The 18824-nt window shown below is 42.8% G+C and overlaps 1 protein-coding gene across 2 annotated transcripts in view; it reads right to left on the minus strand.

Annotated features, from left to right (window-relative positions):
• EPB41L4A (erythrocyte membrane protein band 4.1 like 4A) overlaps window positions 1-18824 on the minus strand; it is a 97486-nt gene that overhangs the window by 16279 nt on the left and 62383 nt on the right. For both annotated transcript variants that reach the window (XM_053408637.1, XM_053408638.1), the window contains exons 12-15: window positions 15434-15511; window positions 9299-9420; window positions 2876-2954; window positions 471-554 (exon numbers count right to left, since the gene is read on the minus strand). In XM_053408637.1, coding sequence (XP_053264612.1) covers window positions 471-554; window positions 2876-2954; window positions 9299-9420; window positions 15434-15511 — 363 coding nt within the window. The remainder of the gene's footprint in view (window positions 1-470; window positions 555-2875; window positions 2955-9298; window positions 9421-15433; window positions 15512-18824) is intronic.

Raw genomic sequence — 18824 nt, forward strand, 5'->3', positions numbered from 1 at the left:
CTGGCCCCCGGCCTCTTGAGTGAGATGGGCGCACAACCCCAGAGTCTGTCAAGACTGGCCCGTACGGGCAGGGGTACCTTTACCTTTACCTCCATCTACAGGGATAGCAGTGTCAAAGGAAAAGAAAGAAGAGCTGCTGGCAGCTGCCTTTAAGGTGGAGATTAAGTTGAATGTGGACAAGCACACTCCAACCTCTCATTTATCAGTACTTAGCAGGCAATGCCTAGGACTAGGAACTGGTTTCACACCCACACACATTTTGGATGGAAGGACAGGGCACCTCTACCATTGGCAGAAGCTTGTCCTGCCTACCCAACGCTCTTGTTTTTGTCCTATTGTCAGCACAGCCTGAATGTGTTCGGATGTCAAAAGCAGTACACTAACAGGTTTTTAAAATGTATATACTTTGCTTAGCAAAGATAGATTGATCATATCCTTTTCCCAAGGCATCATACTACTGTACTGCTTACCTCTGTGGGCAGTTTTCTTCCCATGGTGCACTGGTTTTGCTTCTTTGGGTTTCTGGGCTGCTTTCATTTCTTAATTTTTTGAAACTAATAAAGTATAGAAAAATAAATCCCTTAAGAGGATCAAATCATAGAAATGAAGGAATACAAAGGTGTGTTAAAACTTTCTAATATTTCTTTCTACAGGTTTTGCTAAAAAGTGGGCATGCACACGAAAGCTTATACCCAGAACAAACTTAGTTGGTCTCTAAGGTGCTACAGGAAAATTTCTTTATATATAGGTTTCAGATTTGATTACCTAAAGGACCAACTTCCTCTGTATAATCCTGCCCCCAAACTGAGAAGTTTCACAGAGTCTTTTGTGTGGCAGTCTCCCTTCCCTGAGAGATCCATATGGGGGCGAGTAAACACTTTCATTTTTAATCAGGATTTTGAGCCTGCCTAGATATTTTGGCTGCTGCGAGCTATGTTGTTTGTTACACGTTGTCCACCTTGTTCATACAGTTTAAAATAAAAGAAAGGCAAATTATAATTCCCATTGTGTCCTGCTGCTACTAAACTGAATTTGGTAAAAAGCCTGTCTGTTTTTATGAAGATTCTTTTCCTGAACATTGATATGCATAATGCTGTTATGTCTAAGGAAACTGTGTATCTGCGTGTGTGTATGTGCACACGCCCAATATGGCTTTAAAGCAGAGTGAACTAATCCAGGATGTTGAATTGTTTGCATTAGATTTCTAAGCTATTTGTCATTTGTAGCAGACACACATTTCACAGCAGTAATGCTAAATCGCAGCAGCTCTCTAGATATGAGGATTATCTCCTGCTGAACATTTAAGAAGGGGATGAACTGGTTCAGATTTTTCAGAGAAGGCTTGGGATGTGAATTTCATGTGTGATCTCTGCTCCTTAATTTAGAGTGTACAGCGGTACCTCGGGTTACAAATGCTTCAGGTTACACACGCTTCAGGTTACACACTCCACTAACCCAGAAACAGTGCTTCAGGTTAAGAACTTTGCTTCAGGATAAGAACAGAAATCCGGCTCCGGCGGCGCGGTGGCAGCAGGAGGCCCCATTGGCTAAAGTGGTGCTTCAGGTTAAGAACAGTTTCAGGTTAAGAACGGACCTTCGGAACGAATTAAGTACTTAACCTGAGGTACCACTGTATACAGATAGATAATTGGTTCTCTTTTCGGCAATGAACAAAAGATTAAGCTTTGATCATTGGGCTTACAAATTTAACTTGGGAAGGATTTCTAATGTGTTCTGTGAGAGTGATTATCAGACCTGGAACCAGGTTAGACTCTCTTAACCAAATTAGCTGAAAATGATAGACAAGGGCTCCTGAAGTCAGAGTCTCAACAGCAAAGCTCCAATACATTTTTTGCTTTTTTCACCCACCAAGGCAGGACTACTGAAGAAGCTGCAGTCTGAATCCCTGAGGCGCCACTTAGGCAGCCTTACAGGCCCCATTAGTTGATTCAGTACTTGGTCTGGTGACCTAGGGAATCATCTGGCCCTACCCTTAGGCAGATGGAGAAAGCTGTCTCAGGTAGCAGATTTTTTAGGTATCATTCAGTAGCAATAAATTGTTAGTTATTTCAATTTACTACAATTATTATTGTATGCTTAGAGGTGGAGAGCAGAGTCTAAGCTTCCCATCCAGATGTAAGAAGGCCCAGACAGAATGACCTCTGGCTTCCCATCATTCCTCACAGCAGCTGCTGTTTTGTAACCTGACAGACGGATAACGTCAGGGTGTGGCTTGGCCTCACAGGCCAAATTAGGGCCCCTGTTGGACCTAATCATGTCTGCAGGTTTCCTGTGCCTGAATTAGAGCTTCCATATAAGGAAAATGACCCTTCACAACAGCAGCAATTGGTGGCATCACCAAATACTACTGCTGTAAAGAGTCATTTGCATGCACAAGTTCTAATGCATTTTGGTGTTCAGCTGCTATTTAACTCCTTGCTTTCGATCCATGTCTATATATGCCACAAAAGCTTATACTGTGATAAAATGTGTTAAAGTGTCACAAGACTCTTAGTTGTTTTATGTGAAATTCCGCGGTTGTGTTTATAAAGTGAGGCATGGCTACTTAATTATAATGCACCATTAAAATGCAAGCTTTTTAAAATAAACTTTCATTCATTCTTGCATCAAAATGCAAACATGCAGTTTACAGAAGTAGACTATAGACTAATTATTTGCTAATGAGCACTGAATAAGTCCTTCGCTAATGTGGGTCTGGGACATAGATTTTCCAAATCCAAGAAGGCTAATAGCCTAGAACCAACCTCTGGTTCTTTCTGCCTTTACAAGCTTATTGGAATTTCAAGTACCTTGCTTCAGACATTCTGATTCACTTTATGGCAAAATAAAGTAATAATAATTATAATATCACTACCTTTTTATTGGTGAGGGTGCAATAATTTTTGTAGTTCCTTCATTTTCTCCAGTTAAAGTGTGATTTGTACAATGTGATCCTGAAAGATAGAAAAAAAATGTATTTTTACTAAATGATTTTAGTGGTTCTCTTGGACTTTGCAGCACACTATGCACCTAGACTTTTGTTGGAGTACATCTTTAGTTTTTGAGATGATTGTGTCTGCAGGGAGGGTGGGAAAGCGGACTGAGAACTATGAGGGGAAAGTAGATATTATGAAAATTTCTAACTTTACTTTTAGTGACTATCTGAAGAAGTGTGCATGCACACGAAAGCTCATACCAATAACAAACTTAGTTGGTCTCTATGGTGCTACTGGAAGGATTTTTTAAATTTTGTTTTATCTTTGCTGAAGCAGCAGTGTAAGAAACACCAATCAGATTCCGTCCATAAGGCACATTTCACCACACTTGGACTGTGGCTGAAGAAAATGTGCTGGAGGCATATTGTGCCTTTACCAGAGTTCGACAGTTTGCCAATACTATATTGAAAATACCAATGACAATGTTCTCATGGGAGTTTTTAACAAAATGAATGCACTATCATCAGTTTGCAAATAGCTCTGTAAAAACACAATTTTCAGAATCTGTCATATATTGGATCAGAAAGAGGTCCACTCAATCTAAGCAGCAATCATAATAAACTGAATGTCTGTTTTATACAAAAGCAAAGCTTTTCCAGTCGGACAGACAGTGCATTATTTTTATAATTAAAAAGCCTGGTGCCAGAAAACAGAAGTGCCAAATGGTGATTATTTTGTCAGGCATAATGCTAAACACAAACTAACAAATGCATGGATCAGAGTTTTTATACTCTAGTTTTTAATTCCTTCTTCATTTTATTTTTATAGTGCTAGACTGTTCCATCTTGGTGGAATTCTGAAGTAGTGCTGAAGTTCCAATTCTTGATCATAGTAGAAACATTACTGAGCAATGAGTAAGCTTTGGTTGCCTGTAAACATTAACCACTGTGGTCAAAGAACGACAATTTATTGACTCTAACATAGACCTTCCCAACATTAATGCAAAGCATATTGGAAATCATGCTAGTTCTGTTAGTGGGATGTTAAGAAGGGATAATACCCCACTATAAAACATGTAACCTATATTTAGGATGTCCAAATCTTCAAATAAGCTTATTGGATCGAGTTGTTAGATGAATGTTTGAGCATTTCATTATACACCAGATAAAACACTCTGTTATAAAAGCCTACTGTCATATGGCCTAATAAAATAAGTATATACTAAACACACAAATATAAAATATATCAGGGGCATTACACAACAATACCTGAAAATCTAAAAGATGTAATCTTATAACTAGTTTAACATATGCTCATACAATTTTTTGTGCAAATCACATAATCCAACACTGTGCACGTGAAGCCCTTAAAAAGAATTAAAGCACCACCAATCAGCTAGCTGGCAGGGGGCTGGTTGCGGCATAGCCTGAAGCCAGACCCCTGCTTCTCCCCCAAATGGCGTAGCAACAGATTAGTAACATTTTTGAAAGTGTTTCATGCACAGAGCCCCAGCTGTTGAACAGGAGAGGCAGGCTGCACATGCAGTGTGTATCTGAATACATGATTCCCTATGCAGATGCATATATTGAAATTTCTATGCCAATTATCATTATAGCAGTACAATGAAAAACAACCCGCAGCAATCTAACCGTGGCAATAGCAGCAGTAAAGAAGATTGCAACAATCCAGTCCTGAGGTTACCGGAGCATGGAGTTCTGCAGCCAAGTTATCCCTGTCCAAATAGGGCCACAGTTGGTTTACCTGCTGAAGCTGGCAGAAGGCAGTGTTGGACAGCAAGGCCACCATGCCTCATGTGACAGCAGTGGCTCCAGGAGGGCTCTCAAACTACAAACCTGCTCTTAGGGAGCATGACCCCATCTAGAGAAGGCTGCATACAACTCAACCAGGAGCCTTAGAAATAAGAGGCTTGATTCACAGGCAACCAAACAGTTGTGGACTTTAATATATTGGGTTCTTGTGCTTGTTAGTCAACATGCTACTGCTCCTTTATGTAAAAAAACCAAGCAGAATTCTGGGGGAAGAGAGGGAAGCTTGGACTTATGCGAGAGTTGAGTCCTCTTTTACGCCTCTGTTAAGCAGAAGGAAAAGTTCTGTTGGGAAATTAATTTGTTCACATCTTCCTTGACTGGAGTGTAACACATCCACCTCCATTTGTGAGGTGTATGTTCACACATGTGGATTTTATCTGGTTGCTTTTCGCACCATCATTTTGGTGTGTGACCGTCAGGTCAGTCAACCATATCAGGCTTTTTCATGAGTGCTGCAATGGTACGCCTTTACAAACACAATATTCCAGTAATTTTCTCATCAGAACATTGAAAATCTATATCTAGCACTTGGAGGTAATCCATAAAACTAGAATAATTGATAAATTTGGTCCATTTAAACAAAAAGAAAAATTGAATTTCTCTAGAACCGTGATTCTTTTCTCTAAATCTAATGTAACAGGTTAGTTTAGCCATTATTATATAATCCCATGGGACTTGCCGATCGTCAGGTCGGCGGTTCGAATCCCCGCGGCGGGGTGCGCTCCCGTCACTCGGTCCCAGCGCCTGCCAACCTAGCAGTTCGAAAGCACCCCCCGGTGCAAGTAGATAAATAGGGACCGCTTACTAGCGGGAAGGTAAACGGCGTTCCGTGTGCTGCGCTGGCTCGCCAGATGCAGCTTGTCACGCTGGCCACGTGACCCGGAAGTGTCTCCGGACAGCGCTGGCCCCCGACCTATAGAGTGAGATGAGCGCACAACCCTAGAGTCTGTCAAGACTGCCCCGTACGGGCAGGGGTACCTTTACCTTTACTTATATTGCCAGTAATAAGCAGCAGGAAAAGATTTAAGAGGGCACTATTTGCTTTCAACAATTAAAAAATAAGCAATCCCTTAGAGGACAAACTACACCTTTTGAAAAGGTCTCTTTTATACAGGTATTAAAGGTGCAGAAGCCTTGACTTCTTTTATACCTGGTCAGTCTACCACTACTAGTCATAAAGGAAAACATTACAAATGTGTGTATAGTCCGTTAGAAAGCAGTTACATTGCTTCTTTAATAATATGACTTGTAGTATTTCTCATTGAATATATTGAAACTTTACCTTGTCCCTGACACACATGATCTGCGGAGTGGATCAAAAGCAGGTAGCTTTCTTTAATAATTCAACTTATCAATGAAATATTATATTTATTCTATTCATTATTCACTTAGTTAAAGTTGTGCTTGCAAAAATACCCATGGAAAAAGACAGGAAGTGTAATGCTGCTTGAACTGTAAGCAGAAGCGAAGCAAGAAACAGCATAGCTGATAGCTCAATAACGTCAATGTTACGCTGCCCTATATTATCCCAAAATAACAAGCTATTTCCAGAGGAAGCTGATCTCTTGTTTAAACCAGAAAATGTGTGATAATCTGTAAGGAAAGGAGTATCTTCCTGATACAAATACACACCGCAAATCGCTTCTAACTTCAGAGAAGCAGAACTATAGTCTCTCCCTAGGTTACACCCAAACCTAGAGGGTGGAATAATGTTACTGCTGGAAGCACTAACTTCTGCTAGACATCAAAGAGACCATAAATAATGTGGAATATTCCTGGACCATGCAGCTGCCCAGCTCTTCTGAACTCCTTGCTTTAATAAGGTGTTTTTTGAGAAATCCCATGAGCAGAACTTGTCAAGATTTCATATCCAGGTTCCCCCGCCCATTATTTTTAAAATTCACTGTGGTATTTCTCTACTCTTTATATAACTATTTAAATAAACATGTATGGAAGTTATTAGCATTTAAACTAGATGCTTTATTTTCAATGGGGTTTTCAAAAGCACTCACTACCAGCTGAATTCTCCTCCCATCAACTCTGAAGCTGGAATCTCTTGCTTCAGTTAACTTAAGAGCCACACTCCATATGAATGTTGGTCACATGTTTAAAGAATGTGCTTAACCTAGCTGCTTCTGATTTAGAGAAAAAGCAGCTGCAGGGGCCAGATTCAGATCAGGGACCTATCTGGGGAGGTCAAGGGACACATGGAGCAGGAAGGAGAAGGTGAAGCCTCAGCCTTGGATTCAAGCATTGCTCCCTCCCCGCCGCAGCCCAACATGAACCACCAGCAAAAACAGCAGCAGAAGCCCAGGAAGCAGCAGCTGTGTGAGCCCAATGGCATGGAGATGGAAGCTTCCCCATTTCCACACTTTCCAGCTCCTCGGCCCACCCCCACATCGCATCTACCCCACCGGCTGATGCCCTCCACTCATTCCTTCCACGGTCAGCAGGCTGGACGCAGAGACAAGATGCAGCTCTGAGTGACCAGCTGTGAACTCATCCAGAGATCCTGCTGAGGCTCCCCTTCAGCATCTTTATTACAGCCTCTCCTTCCTGCCTGGTGGACTCCACGAGCCGCCCTACTCGCTGCCCTCAGCAGCCAACTTTTCCTCCACTACCATTTTGGCCAAGGTGTGGCTGAAGAAACTGGAACCGCAGCTGGTAGACGGGACGCCGTGTGGGTCCTGAGTGTGGTGGAGGCGCTGCTGGACCTCCTGGTTGGCCTCTTCAGATAGTGCAGACGTGTCACGCTGCTCTGGAGGAACAGGCTCATCTTGGACTTCGAGTGGGAATGGACTTCCTGATTATCAAGAGTGACATGGGTGAGTTCCTCATCAACAGTGCCTGAGAAGGCTACCCAGAGTCAACATCCAGCTTACTGGAGGTAGGCCTGAGAACCCTGCTGTCTCCACAATGGCTCACTATCTGAGGATCCCAACCAGTGCAGCACCTGACTGTGCTGGCTTAACAACAAGCATTATGTGTATTTTAATGAACTGAATAGAGTGAAATGTTTTGAGTCATGGGGGTGTAGACTGTGTGTATTAACATAATCGTGCTCAGCTTAATTCTTTTTTAATGTCTTTAATATTTAATGCTATTTTGTTAATGTCTTTAATATTGTTTTGTTAATCTGAAAAGGATATTTAACCTGATCTTTCCTAAAAAAACAAAATCTTTTTGCTTCGAATAATGGGGACCAAAGTCCCAAAAAAGCTAACTAATTTATTTAGGTACGTGACAACAGCAGCTAGAACTTTATATGCACAGAAATGGAAAGAAGAAAGATTAGCAAAAAAGGAAGAACGGCTTATGAAACTGATGGGACTATACTGAAATGGTGAAATTAACTGCCAAGCTATGAGGACATAAAGATGAAATGTTTAAGGAGGTATGGAGACCATCTATCAAAGTATCACCTAATTAATGATAGTGAAGTTTAGATAATGAAAACATATTGTAATGGTTTTAGGGGTTGCTCATGCATAAGTTACCGCCGCTCTGGGCTAGGTTGCCTGGTTAAACCTTTTCTGTCTGGACAGCCATTCACTCCGTGGCTGTTCAGTCGCTAGCAGAATCCGTCAGTGGGCGTTTCTTGAACCTCTTCCAGCAAAGAAGTTCTTTGACGCCAAGTCGCCGCCTACTCTCCCTGCACGGAAGTCTTCTGCGCAGGGTGGGTGTGGGCAGCGGAGGACCCGTGCTCTCCTCGCTGGTCTCCTGCGAGGAGTCCTGGAGCCTCCTCTCCGCTTCCCCCATTGGCCCCCCTCTATCCCTGGTGTTGCGCTGATTTTCTTCCCCAGCCGGAGACCTGCCTCTCTCCCTGCTTGGCCCTTCTCCAGCATCGCTGTGGAGCCTTGCCTCCTCCTCTAGTTCCGATGGCAGTTCCCTGACACATATGTATTGTAAAACAGCTAATAAAAAAGTAAAATAAAATAAAAAATCAGGAAAGGAGGGGTGGGAAGTCAAGAAGAAATATTTATGGGGTGGGGACTTTGTATATGGTGATAATTTTTTTGGAATTTTTTTTGAGAGTTAATAAAAATGACGTGGAAAAAATATTGTTTTGTTAATCATATAATATATAATCATATATAATACGATTGTTGCTGTAATTCTTATGTTAAGCTTATTTTCAGTTGCTGTTTCATTAATAGTGTTTTATCGATTGCAATTGTTCTACTGATAATTTGTTAATTATTTTAACAAATTATTTTATATGATTTTATATGATTTGTTCACTTATGTTGTTGCTTTTTTCGTTCGTAAGCCGCTTTGAGAGTGAATTGAATAAAAAGCGGCATAGAAATACAGCAAATCTAATCTAATCAAAAGCTTTCTGCTGAAAATTGCCCCCTGTGTGTCTGTTATTTGCCCCTGAAGGTACTGTTTACTGCAAACAGCACCAAAAAAAGAGGAAAATTTGGAAGGAGTCTGAAACTAGTCAATCAATTGTAGTTTTGTAACGGACTCTAAAGTATTCCCTTCTGTTTAAATCTCAATGTAACAGGAACTGTGATCAGCAACGCTTACCAATCTGTTGTGTTTTTGACGCTCTTTTTGGATAGGTTTTACTACGACTTCTTTCAACTGTTTGGTCAGGTCGAGGAAGCTGGATAGAGATGTCTTTGTTCATTTGCAAAGCTGTTCTCCCACTAGAAAATGAAACAAAATGAGTCAAGTAGGTTTTCTGTACTTCAAACAATTAAAAGGGGAAATGTGGCCCACTGTCCTCACAATATAACAACTTCCTTCACCCCCTCCCTTCCGCTGCCCTGCAAGTTTTCCAGTTTAATCTTGAGGTATAACTGAATTCCCTTCCATTTTCCAGCATGTGTGTGTGTTGAAGTGGCACAGCGAATCTGTATTTAGTACTTCCTTAACTTCCATCTTTGTTTGGGCCAGCTAAGCACTAAGTGAATCTCTAGCAAGCACTCTTGCTTCCCTCAACAAGATAAGTAACAAAACGTCTCCCAGCAATAAGTCCTGAAAGTGCATAAAACAGATGCTTAAAGGAGGTAGTTTTCACTACTCCTTCTAGTAGCTGGAAATGCCAAAGGTTGCAAGGCATGTGCTCTGCTACTGAGCCTTGCTCACCTGTCAGGTGTTGGGGTGTGCAACTCAAACCAGGGCCTGCCACAGGCAGTCTCCAGTGCCTTCACCCCTGCACCAACAGCATTCTAGTCCTTAGAGGAAAAGCAGGCAGATTAGGCTTCATGGATCAATAACAGTAATAGTCAAATTTAGATTTCTTATCTACACTTCATTTTAAAATACATTGAAGTCAGTAAAAGCGAATTATGGTCAATATAATAGAGTGTGTACTGAAATATTTTATGTATCAAGGCAGGGTAAAGATGTATCTGAAGGAGCGTCTCCCCATCGTTCAGCCTAGACACTGGGGTCCAGCTCCGAGGGCCTTCTGGCGGTTCCCTCACTGTGAGAAGTGAAGCTACAGGGAACCAGGCAGAGGGCCTTCTCGGTAGTGGCGCCTGCCCTGTGGAATGTCCTCCCATCAGACGTCAAGGAAATAAACAACTACCTGACTTTTAGAAGACATCTGAAGCCTGCCTTCAGGGATATGTCTGTGAACCTGAATGAATCTGTGAGTAAACTACTTTTATATTAACATTAATCAGATTCATTAGAAGGGATTTTACCAGGAAGGAATCTTTAATAGTAAGACTCAGGTGAGTCAGCAACAAGCTGATCACTGCGTAATTTAAAAAGGGGGATGTTTGGAACTCTGTTAGAATATGGAACTTGCTAGTGCAAGTTAGGAAGGATATGATTAAATAATACACCCTCTCCTGCCTCCCTAATCATGCCCACAAATTTCAATAGGGAAAAATGGAAGGTTCTGCACTTAGGCAGGATGAACCAGCTGCACAAATACCAGGGTAGTTGGAAGTTTCCCTTACAACCATATCTCTTCTTTTTGAATGTTTGGTAATCTGCTCTAGGAAGGCATCATCCAAGCCTTCAATCTGACACCCACAGTAAGGTCCCTGTTGTTTCCCTTTCCTGATTTTGTTATCCACATACTCTCAATCTGCCTTCCATGCTCCGAGTCATGGAACTCTACACAAGTGTACACATCCTTTATATATAATGTTATTCCTCCTCCCTTCCTGTTTGGTCCATTCTTTTTGAGTCTCATCCCACCAGGTTTCAGTAATACCTATGAATGAAAACACCCTTGATGTTCTATTGTGTGTTTATTGGACTGATAAGTCCTGTCTCACTTGCTCAATGCACTACTTGATTACCAACCTTGGCAATCCTGAAGCCCCAGCTGCGGCTGGTACTGGAGCTTGGCCAAAGCTTGACAAAAGACTGACACCCTCCCAAGAACAAAAGCTGCTGTTGAAATCTGCTCACTGGAAGTGAATCCTCTAAAACCATGGCCGCTACCAAAATCTAAGATTACATGGGTGAACCACTACTTAATCTGGTGCATTTGTGTGAACCAGCTTCCTGTGAACTGGCAGAGATTCTCACCACACCAGTGGAACCACTCTTGCTCAGCACTAAATCACCATTACATCTTTCTTGTGCAACCATGTCTCTAGAATACTATGTTCTTAACTTGACCAAAATAGGTCAAAGCAGTTATTCTTGTAAATAGATGTGCAAACATGAAAACAGCAGCAGATTAAGCTTTCCCCCTCAGAAATGACAAGTTGCAGAGACCAAAAGTGCCACTTCTAAATTAGCTGTATAATTAACTATTACCTTAAATATATACCAAAGTTAAAAAGTGTTCCTTCCTTCTTTGTAAGCTCATCACCCTATATGAATCTGCTTACAGTGACAGCTGGCCCAAGAAAACCAATGGATGGCTTTTAAGAAACCTCAGGGATCTTAATTCAAGCCTCATGTTTATAGGACTGGCTGCACAGTACTGCTGAGTATTGTTTTGTTTTGAAGCAAAGCTAGTTGGTATTTTCCCCAAAGGAAATTATATTAGAACCCCCACAAAATGCTTCATCTGCTGAGAAGAAAAGAATATAGCAAAGGAAGGTGCTATTTAGTGTGGTCCTATAGAAGCTGTTCCCAATCCGTTGCCCTCCATATGTTTTGGACTACAATTTCCATCAGCCCCAGTTAGTTGTCATCTTCTAAAGTATCAGAGGGTATCAGGAAGGGGAAGGCTGCCCTACAACACAGCCTGCATCTTTAAAAATATATTTAGGATGCTGCCATTGAATCCTTAAAACTAATTTAATAGAATATTTATCTGTACCAAAATGTGCATTCAGCATTTGCCCAAACTGATCCAGATAAGTGGCTGCTTCAGAGAGAGAAAGAACATGAGAGAAAAGTGTAAGTATCAAATGTAACAAGAATTCCAGTAAACAGGAAAACACACTATCTTCCATTTGCTACCAGAACTGCTTATTCACCTTATAGAACAGAGATGGCTAACTATTTTGGCCTTGAGTACTGCCCACATGCACATACAAAGTGTCAGGGACTGGACTGAGGAGGAATGGTGGAAACCGCCTCCCCCCACCCCCACTCCTCGACCTTCCAGAGAAGAGGAAGACAGTATGGATTAACAATAGCAGTTTGCAGAAGGTCACGGCTCTGAGACAGAAGAGGGGCAAAGCTGGGAGATAATGGGAGAAGAGGAGGGGGGAGAAGCAGAGCCAGAGCAGCTAGCTGACACATTATCACTAGAAAGCATTCCTGACCCCCCCCTTCTCCCAGAACCCGGTGAGCAGTGAAAACAGGAGAGCAGAGAGCAGAGAGGCAAATGGCCTGGTGCTGTTGACAACTGAGAAGAGAAGGGGGTGGCGCTTACTCAGTGTGATGGCCTGGGAATCCGATTCAGAGGCTGAACTGGAGGAATCCCAGCCTGCACAGGAGTCCCCGCCTCCAGGGCTGGCTGAACTGGGGCAGGGCCTTGATTCTGAAGTGCCTGCACCTGTGCCGGATCCTCAGGAGCAGGCACCAGGTGAATCCACTCTGGCTCCGGAGGTGGTTGAGGACACAGTGCCTACAGGTGCGCCTCCCCCAGCCCTGTCAGGGGAAGGTGAGTCTCCCCCTGGGTCCAGTAACCCTCCAGCCTCTCCTGAGCTGCAGAAGCTCAGGGCAGAGAGGCGGAGGGAACTGGTTTCTCCCAGGAGGAGTGCTCGCCTTAAGGCCAGGAGAGGCGGGTCTCCTGGGGGCCGGGACTGCCCCTGGCCTCAGAGAAGATAAAGGCCAGTCAGCCCGGTCCCAGGTTGCGGGAGCAACGTCGTTGAAGAGCTATTTCGGCCAGCACCCAGTCCTGTTCCCCCAGAGTTCCTGTCCTTGCCCGGCTCCTCGCTCTGGACCCCGCTTTTCCCGTGGAGGACTGTCTGCCGACCCTCAACTCAGGTCCTGGACCTCGCCCCACGGTAACCTCCCCCCGGGACCAGCACACCCAGAGCAACATCAATACTCCTAGAGGCAGCATTTCTAAGCCTCTCTCTGTGAATATTGAATAAAAGACTTGGTAAGAGCTTATTGTGTATCTATTATTGGCAGCCTACTGTGGGGGGGGAGGATCGGATTCCATGAAGCCTGACACAAAGAGGCACAGACTGTTTTCTCAAGCAATATTAGGAGCTGATTCAAACAATTAAGCGATACCAAATGTCTCCTTTATTGCTATACACAAGCTAGGCCAAATCCAGCAGCAGCATGGTATCTTATCCAGTGCTTATTTTTAAAAAAGAAAACATGGTGCTGGTACTCACCATGAAGCTGGCACAGCAAACGCCACATTTAACATTGGGGGGGGGGATATGTGCCGGTACTACATGCGCTTGAGTACCCCCATTAAAATAGCACTGAATCCACAAATAATGGAAAACAGAGAGCCTGCTCACTGTTCTTTTTTAAAAAACTAAAAACAACAACAACAAATCCTAACACAATAAAATCATGTATAATATAGCACTGGAGTGGGGAAAATTCCCAACTGCTTCCTCAATTAAAATATAATTATAATATTAAAACAGAAAACATTACTGCAATGGCTGGACAATGTTGCAAGACACAAAACAGGCCCAAGATCCACCAAATCCAAACTCTTTCATGCTGGAAAATTCCAGTGTTAGTATAATAAAATTGGGAACAGGTTAGTCTAAAATGTCAAGATTTAAATATCAAGCAAAAAGTTCTGCAAATGGTGTTAAGAAAATGTTTTAAAACAAGGAGCCATTTCGCAGCTAATGTGCTCTTGTTTTTCCTGTCGCACAATAAGATCTGATAACATTATTTCAGCTTCAACAAAAGAAAAATTCATGGACTTGCCAAGCTTTGTTCTTGAACAACCATTAATGGTGCAAAATACAGCACTTTCCCAGCAATAATTCCCAGTTGCCAAAACATCTGCAGTTGAATGATTGAAAAACATCCAGGTGGATTTGTTTAATGAGTGAAGAGCAATTATACTGTATGTAAAGAAACAGTAATTACTGACGGACTCGTATGAATAGGCTCTGCAGGGACAGGTTCTGTTTTACCAACAAAATGCCAGAAGGCAGCCAAAGAAGAAAACTTTAAAAATTTCTCCCTAAGCATCCCAACATTTGCTTTGACACGTGTGCATTTAGTGGGTTTGCAGTGGTGTACATTCAGTTGTGTAAGCAAAGAGCTTATCAGAAACTTAGCTTAATATACCTTATTTTTTTTAATGCCAATTTGCTTGTTAGCCAGCAAATATGAACTGCTAATCCCCAGGTCATTTAAAGCCTTGGTTACAAGTGGTGGACTTCATTATTTATGAAGGTTTACTGTACATGCAAGCTGCTAGGCAGTTTCAATTTGACCCATTCACTTATGCAGAGCCAATGCTTTGGGGGGGAACCCGCTGATTTTGATTGGCCATAGACAAGTTATGCGGGGGACTTGGGAAGAAAAAAGGTATGCAAATGATAAACCAGATAATCATGAAACAATCTACATTTAAAAAACTGCAGCCTTGCAAGACAAATATTAGGTAAAGGGACCCCTGACCATTAGGTCCAGTCGTGACCGACTCTGGGGTTGCGGCGCTCATCTCGCTTTACTGGCCGAGGGAGCCGGCGTCCAGTTTCCAGGTCATGAGGCCGGCATGACTAAGCCGCTTCTGGAGAACCAGAGCAGGGCACGGAAACTCCATTTACCTTCCCACCAGAGCGGTACCTATTGATCTACTTGCACTTTGACGTGCTTTTGAACTGCTAGGTTGGCAGGAGCAGGGACCGAACAACGGGAGCTCATCCCATCGCGGGGATTCAAACCGCCGACCTTCTGATCGGCAAGTCCTAGGCTCTGTGGTTTAACCCACAGCGCCACCCACGTCCCTACACCAAACAGGGCATACCACCCCAGACCATGGTCAGTGATGATGAGAGCTGTAGTCTCATCATCTGCAGGGACACAGATTCCCCAACAGATTCTGCACAACCGATCAAAGCATATTCTATTTTTCATGGAACCACACGCTGCATCTATTATAATAAGAGGTGTAGATGAGCTCAGGAAGCCCATTTTTAAGCTGTGCCTATAATATAACAGCTACTCCAGAAAGAAGTAAGGAACAAAAATACACAGCAAAGGATACCTAAAATAATAATAAGATCATAAACGTAAACATGTAAAAAAGAGTGCTTAGTATGAAGGTTTGGCATCATACTAACAAAGTTTCCTTACCTATACCGGTGCTTATAGCCAAGAGGCCCAAGTTTGCCAAGTTTTCTTGATAGAGAATTGGATTCGTTTTCTGGCATTCTGTATCAGTTTTAAAAATAAGTTAATTAAATATGGTACAAAGCTATGCAAGAGAACATAGACTGTCTGCAGGCTTCTCTAAGTGACAACCCTATTACAGGCAATTTTATAAGACTGAAGATCTGTAGCTAGAGGGAAACCCACTATATTTGTTCTTTTCCTATTTAAACAAATACTCCAATTTTTTTTTTGTCATCCTTTTTAAAGCTAGAGAAGCACGACCAGGAAGATGTAGTTATGCTTACATTCTGTTGATCAGTACCAACCTAAGTCATAAATGATTTCAAGAGAGCACAAGCACAAGTAACTTTCTAAGATGAACATTACTTCAAAGTGTATCCTCTGGAATTTGAAGCTTTTTGCTCCGTTGGACGGTAAGCTGTATCTAAACAGAACATAAATACTAAAACAGTGCATTGAGATCCCACGGCTGAAAAGTTGTATATTAAGACTTCTATAAATATGGGGCACAATTCAGTCAAAGTTAAAAACGTCAGTGTTAATAACTTTACCATGCTGCAGTCCTGCACACAGTTATCCCTAGGTAAGTCCCATTGATATCAACAAGACTCAAGTACAGGTAATTTATGTGCTGGATTGCTTCAGATTCTGCCTACCACACTGATCTCAAGAGCATCTGCATGAAGACCGAGACTTTACTGATTCTATGAAACTAAGAAAAACCCTTCCTATATCTGTCTCATGAAAGTTCTGAGAAGTTTCACAAATTCTCTCTTGAAATTATGTAACATGCATAATTTCACCCACTAGGTGGGGCCACACCATTTTTCAATGCTATAGGTACTATTTGCTTGTAGGGCTTTATAATAGAGATTAAAAACTAGCTGTTCAGAGGAGCAAGCTGGGAGCTGCTCTCTCTAGTTTTAGTGAAACAAGTAAGACCTTCACAGTAACAACATGTATAGGTGCACAATGGAGCTTCTTTTGTTTCAGACGGCACTTAATGAGTGTGAGGCAGGGTGGGAAACCTTTTTCAGCCTGAAGGTCCTATTCCCTTGCCCCTAGGGGGCTGCATATCACTGGTGAGAGGAGTTGGAGGCAAATCACAGAATTGGAGAGTTGGAAGTGACCCCAAGTTTCCCTAGTCCAACCTCTTGCAATGCAGGAATCGCAACTAAAGCATCCATGACAGATGGCCATCCAACCTCTGCTTAATAAACTTCCAATGAAGGAGAGTACACAACCTTCCAAGGGAGACCGTTCCACTGTCCATCACTGTGGGCAGAGAAATGGATGTGTTTCTTACAAAAACCAGTAGTGTACACAGACACCTTTCTCCATCCAGACAAGCAAGAGGGATCATCACAGTTCAAGGAGATATTCCAACTACGTGGAGTCACAAGGAGGGACATGAAACAGGACTATTGAGGGTGGCAGCTTGGGGAGGGGCATTGTCTAGGGAGAGGCCTGGTCGCTGGATAGAGAGGTCGGGGGAGCCTGCATTTATTATTTGTGTTCTTTCTTATTATTTCAATTTATATACTGCCCTTTATCCAAAGATCCCAGGGTGGTGTGCAACAATAAAAACACATTACAGAACTTCAATGATAAACACATAATAAAAAGCATACTGGCAGACAGTCTAATAATAAAAGAGACACAGGTCATGGATTATTTAATAGCCATAAAGGTAAATGTAAAGGTACCCCTGCCCGTACGGGGCAGTCTTGACAGACTCTAGGGTTGTGCGCCCATCTCACTCAAGAGGCCGGGGGCCAGTGCTGTCCGGAGACACTTCCAGGTCACGTGGCCAGCGTGACAAAGCTGCATCTGGCGAGCCAGCGCAGCACACGGAAATGCCGTTTACCTTCCCGCCAGTAAGCGGTCCCTATCTACTTGCACCTGGGGGTGCTTTCGAACTGCTAGGTTGGCAGACGCTAGGACCGAGCAACGGGAGTGCACCCCGCCGCGGGGATTTGAACCGCCGACCTTTCGATCGGCAAGCCCTAGGCGCTGAGGCTTTTACCCACAGCGCCACCCGCGTCCCACTTCATTTAATAGCCATAGGCCTGAGTAAAAAGGAATTTTTTTGCCTGGCGTTTAAGACAGGTAATGATGGTGCCAGGTGAGCTGCTCTGGGGAGAGCATTCCACAGTTGGGGAGCCACCCAGAAAAGGTCCATTCGACACTAGTCTTGAGGTTCCCTGAACCGCAGCTGGAACCTCAAGATAGGTGTCATTCAGAATGTAAGATGCCACACAAAACGCAGGGAGATGTTATACTGAAGGAAGAAAAGTATGTTGGCTTGGTATGTAAAGGTAAAGGTAAAGGGACCCCTGACCATTAGGTCCAGTCGTGACCGACTCTGGGGTTGCGGCGCTCATCTTGCTTTATTGGCTGAGGGAGCTGGCATACAGCTTCCGGGTCATGTGGCCAGCATGACTTAAGCTGCTTCTGGCGAACCAGAGCAGCACACGGAAATGCCGTTTACCTTCCCGCAGGAGCGGTACCTATTTATCTACTTGCACTTTGACGTGCTTTCGAACTGCTAGGTTGGCAGGAGCAGGGACCAAGCAACCGGAGCTCACCCCATTGCAGGGATTCGAACCGCCAACCTTCTGATCGGCAAGTCCTATGCTCTATGGTTTAAATCACAGTGCCACTTGCGTGTAGACACCCCAATATATATATATAAAAAACTGGTTGAAGATGTAATGGCCCTAATGATTATCAGAGCTATAAAAAAATGAAAGGAAAGAAAAATAATATTTTAAGGAAAACATGCTTCTCTTTTTTGCATTAAAAGTTCTTGCAAACCTCAGTCAAAGCAGACAAAGCTAAGTGAAATTTGGGGTCAACTTTGCATGCTATGAGCAATACCAAAAGAGGTTGGCAGGACACAGCAACCTAGTAGCCACTTAAGACCAGGAAATGAGCCAGAATGGCAGTTAGTGATACAATTTTTAAAAATTATCACTCATCCTGTGAGCACACCAAGTCAACAAAATAAGTTGCACTGTAATTTTCTTCCAGCAAGTACTGAAGATGCATAGTTTAGTCGTCCTGGATAAGGGAGCATGTGACACACACACACACAATGTGTTGTGTACAATGTGTGTGTGTGTGTAAAGTTAGAAAGAAATGAGAGAAAATTTTAAAGGCCCAAACTAGTTTGAGACAATCACATTTTAATTGTTTTTAAGTGTTTTCTTCCAGTATAAGTATGCTGGTTGAACTTCAGTGAGCCTTTTCCATTTGGTTGTTTAGACAGCTTTTCTTCCATGAATGGAACCTTACCTCCTTTACCTCTGCAGCCCGCCTGCACACCCTGACAATCTGTTGTTGGGTTGAT

The sequence above is a fragment of the Podarcis raffonei genome, chromosome 11 (genome assembly GCF_027172205.1).
Source record: "Podarcis raffonei isolate rPodRaf1 chromosome 11, rPodRaf1.pri, whole genome shotgun sequence".
Classification (NCBI taxonomy): Eukaryota; Metazoa; Chordata; class Lepidosauria; order Squamata; family Lacertidae; genus Podarcis; species Podarcis raffonei.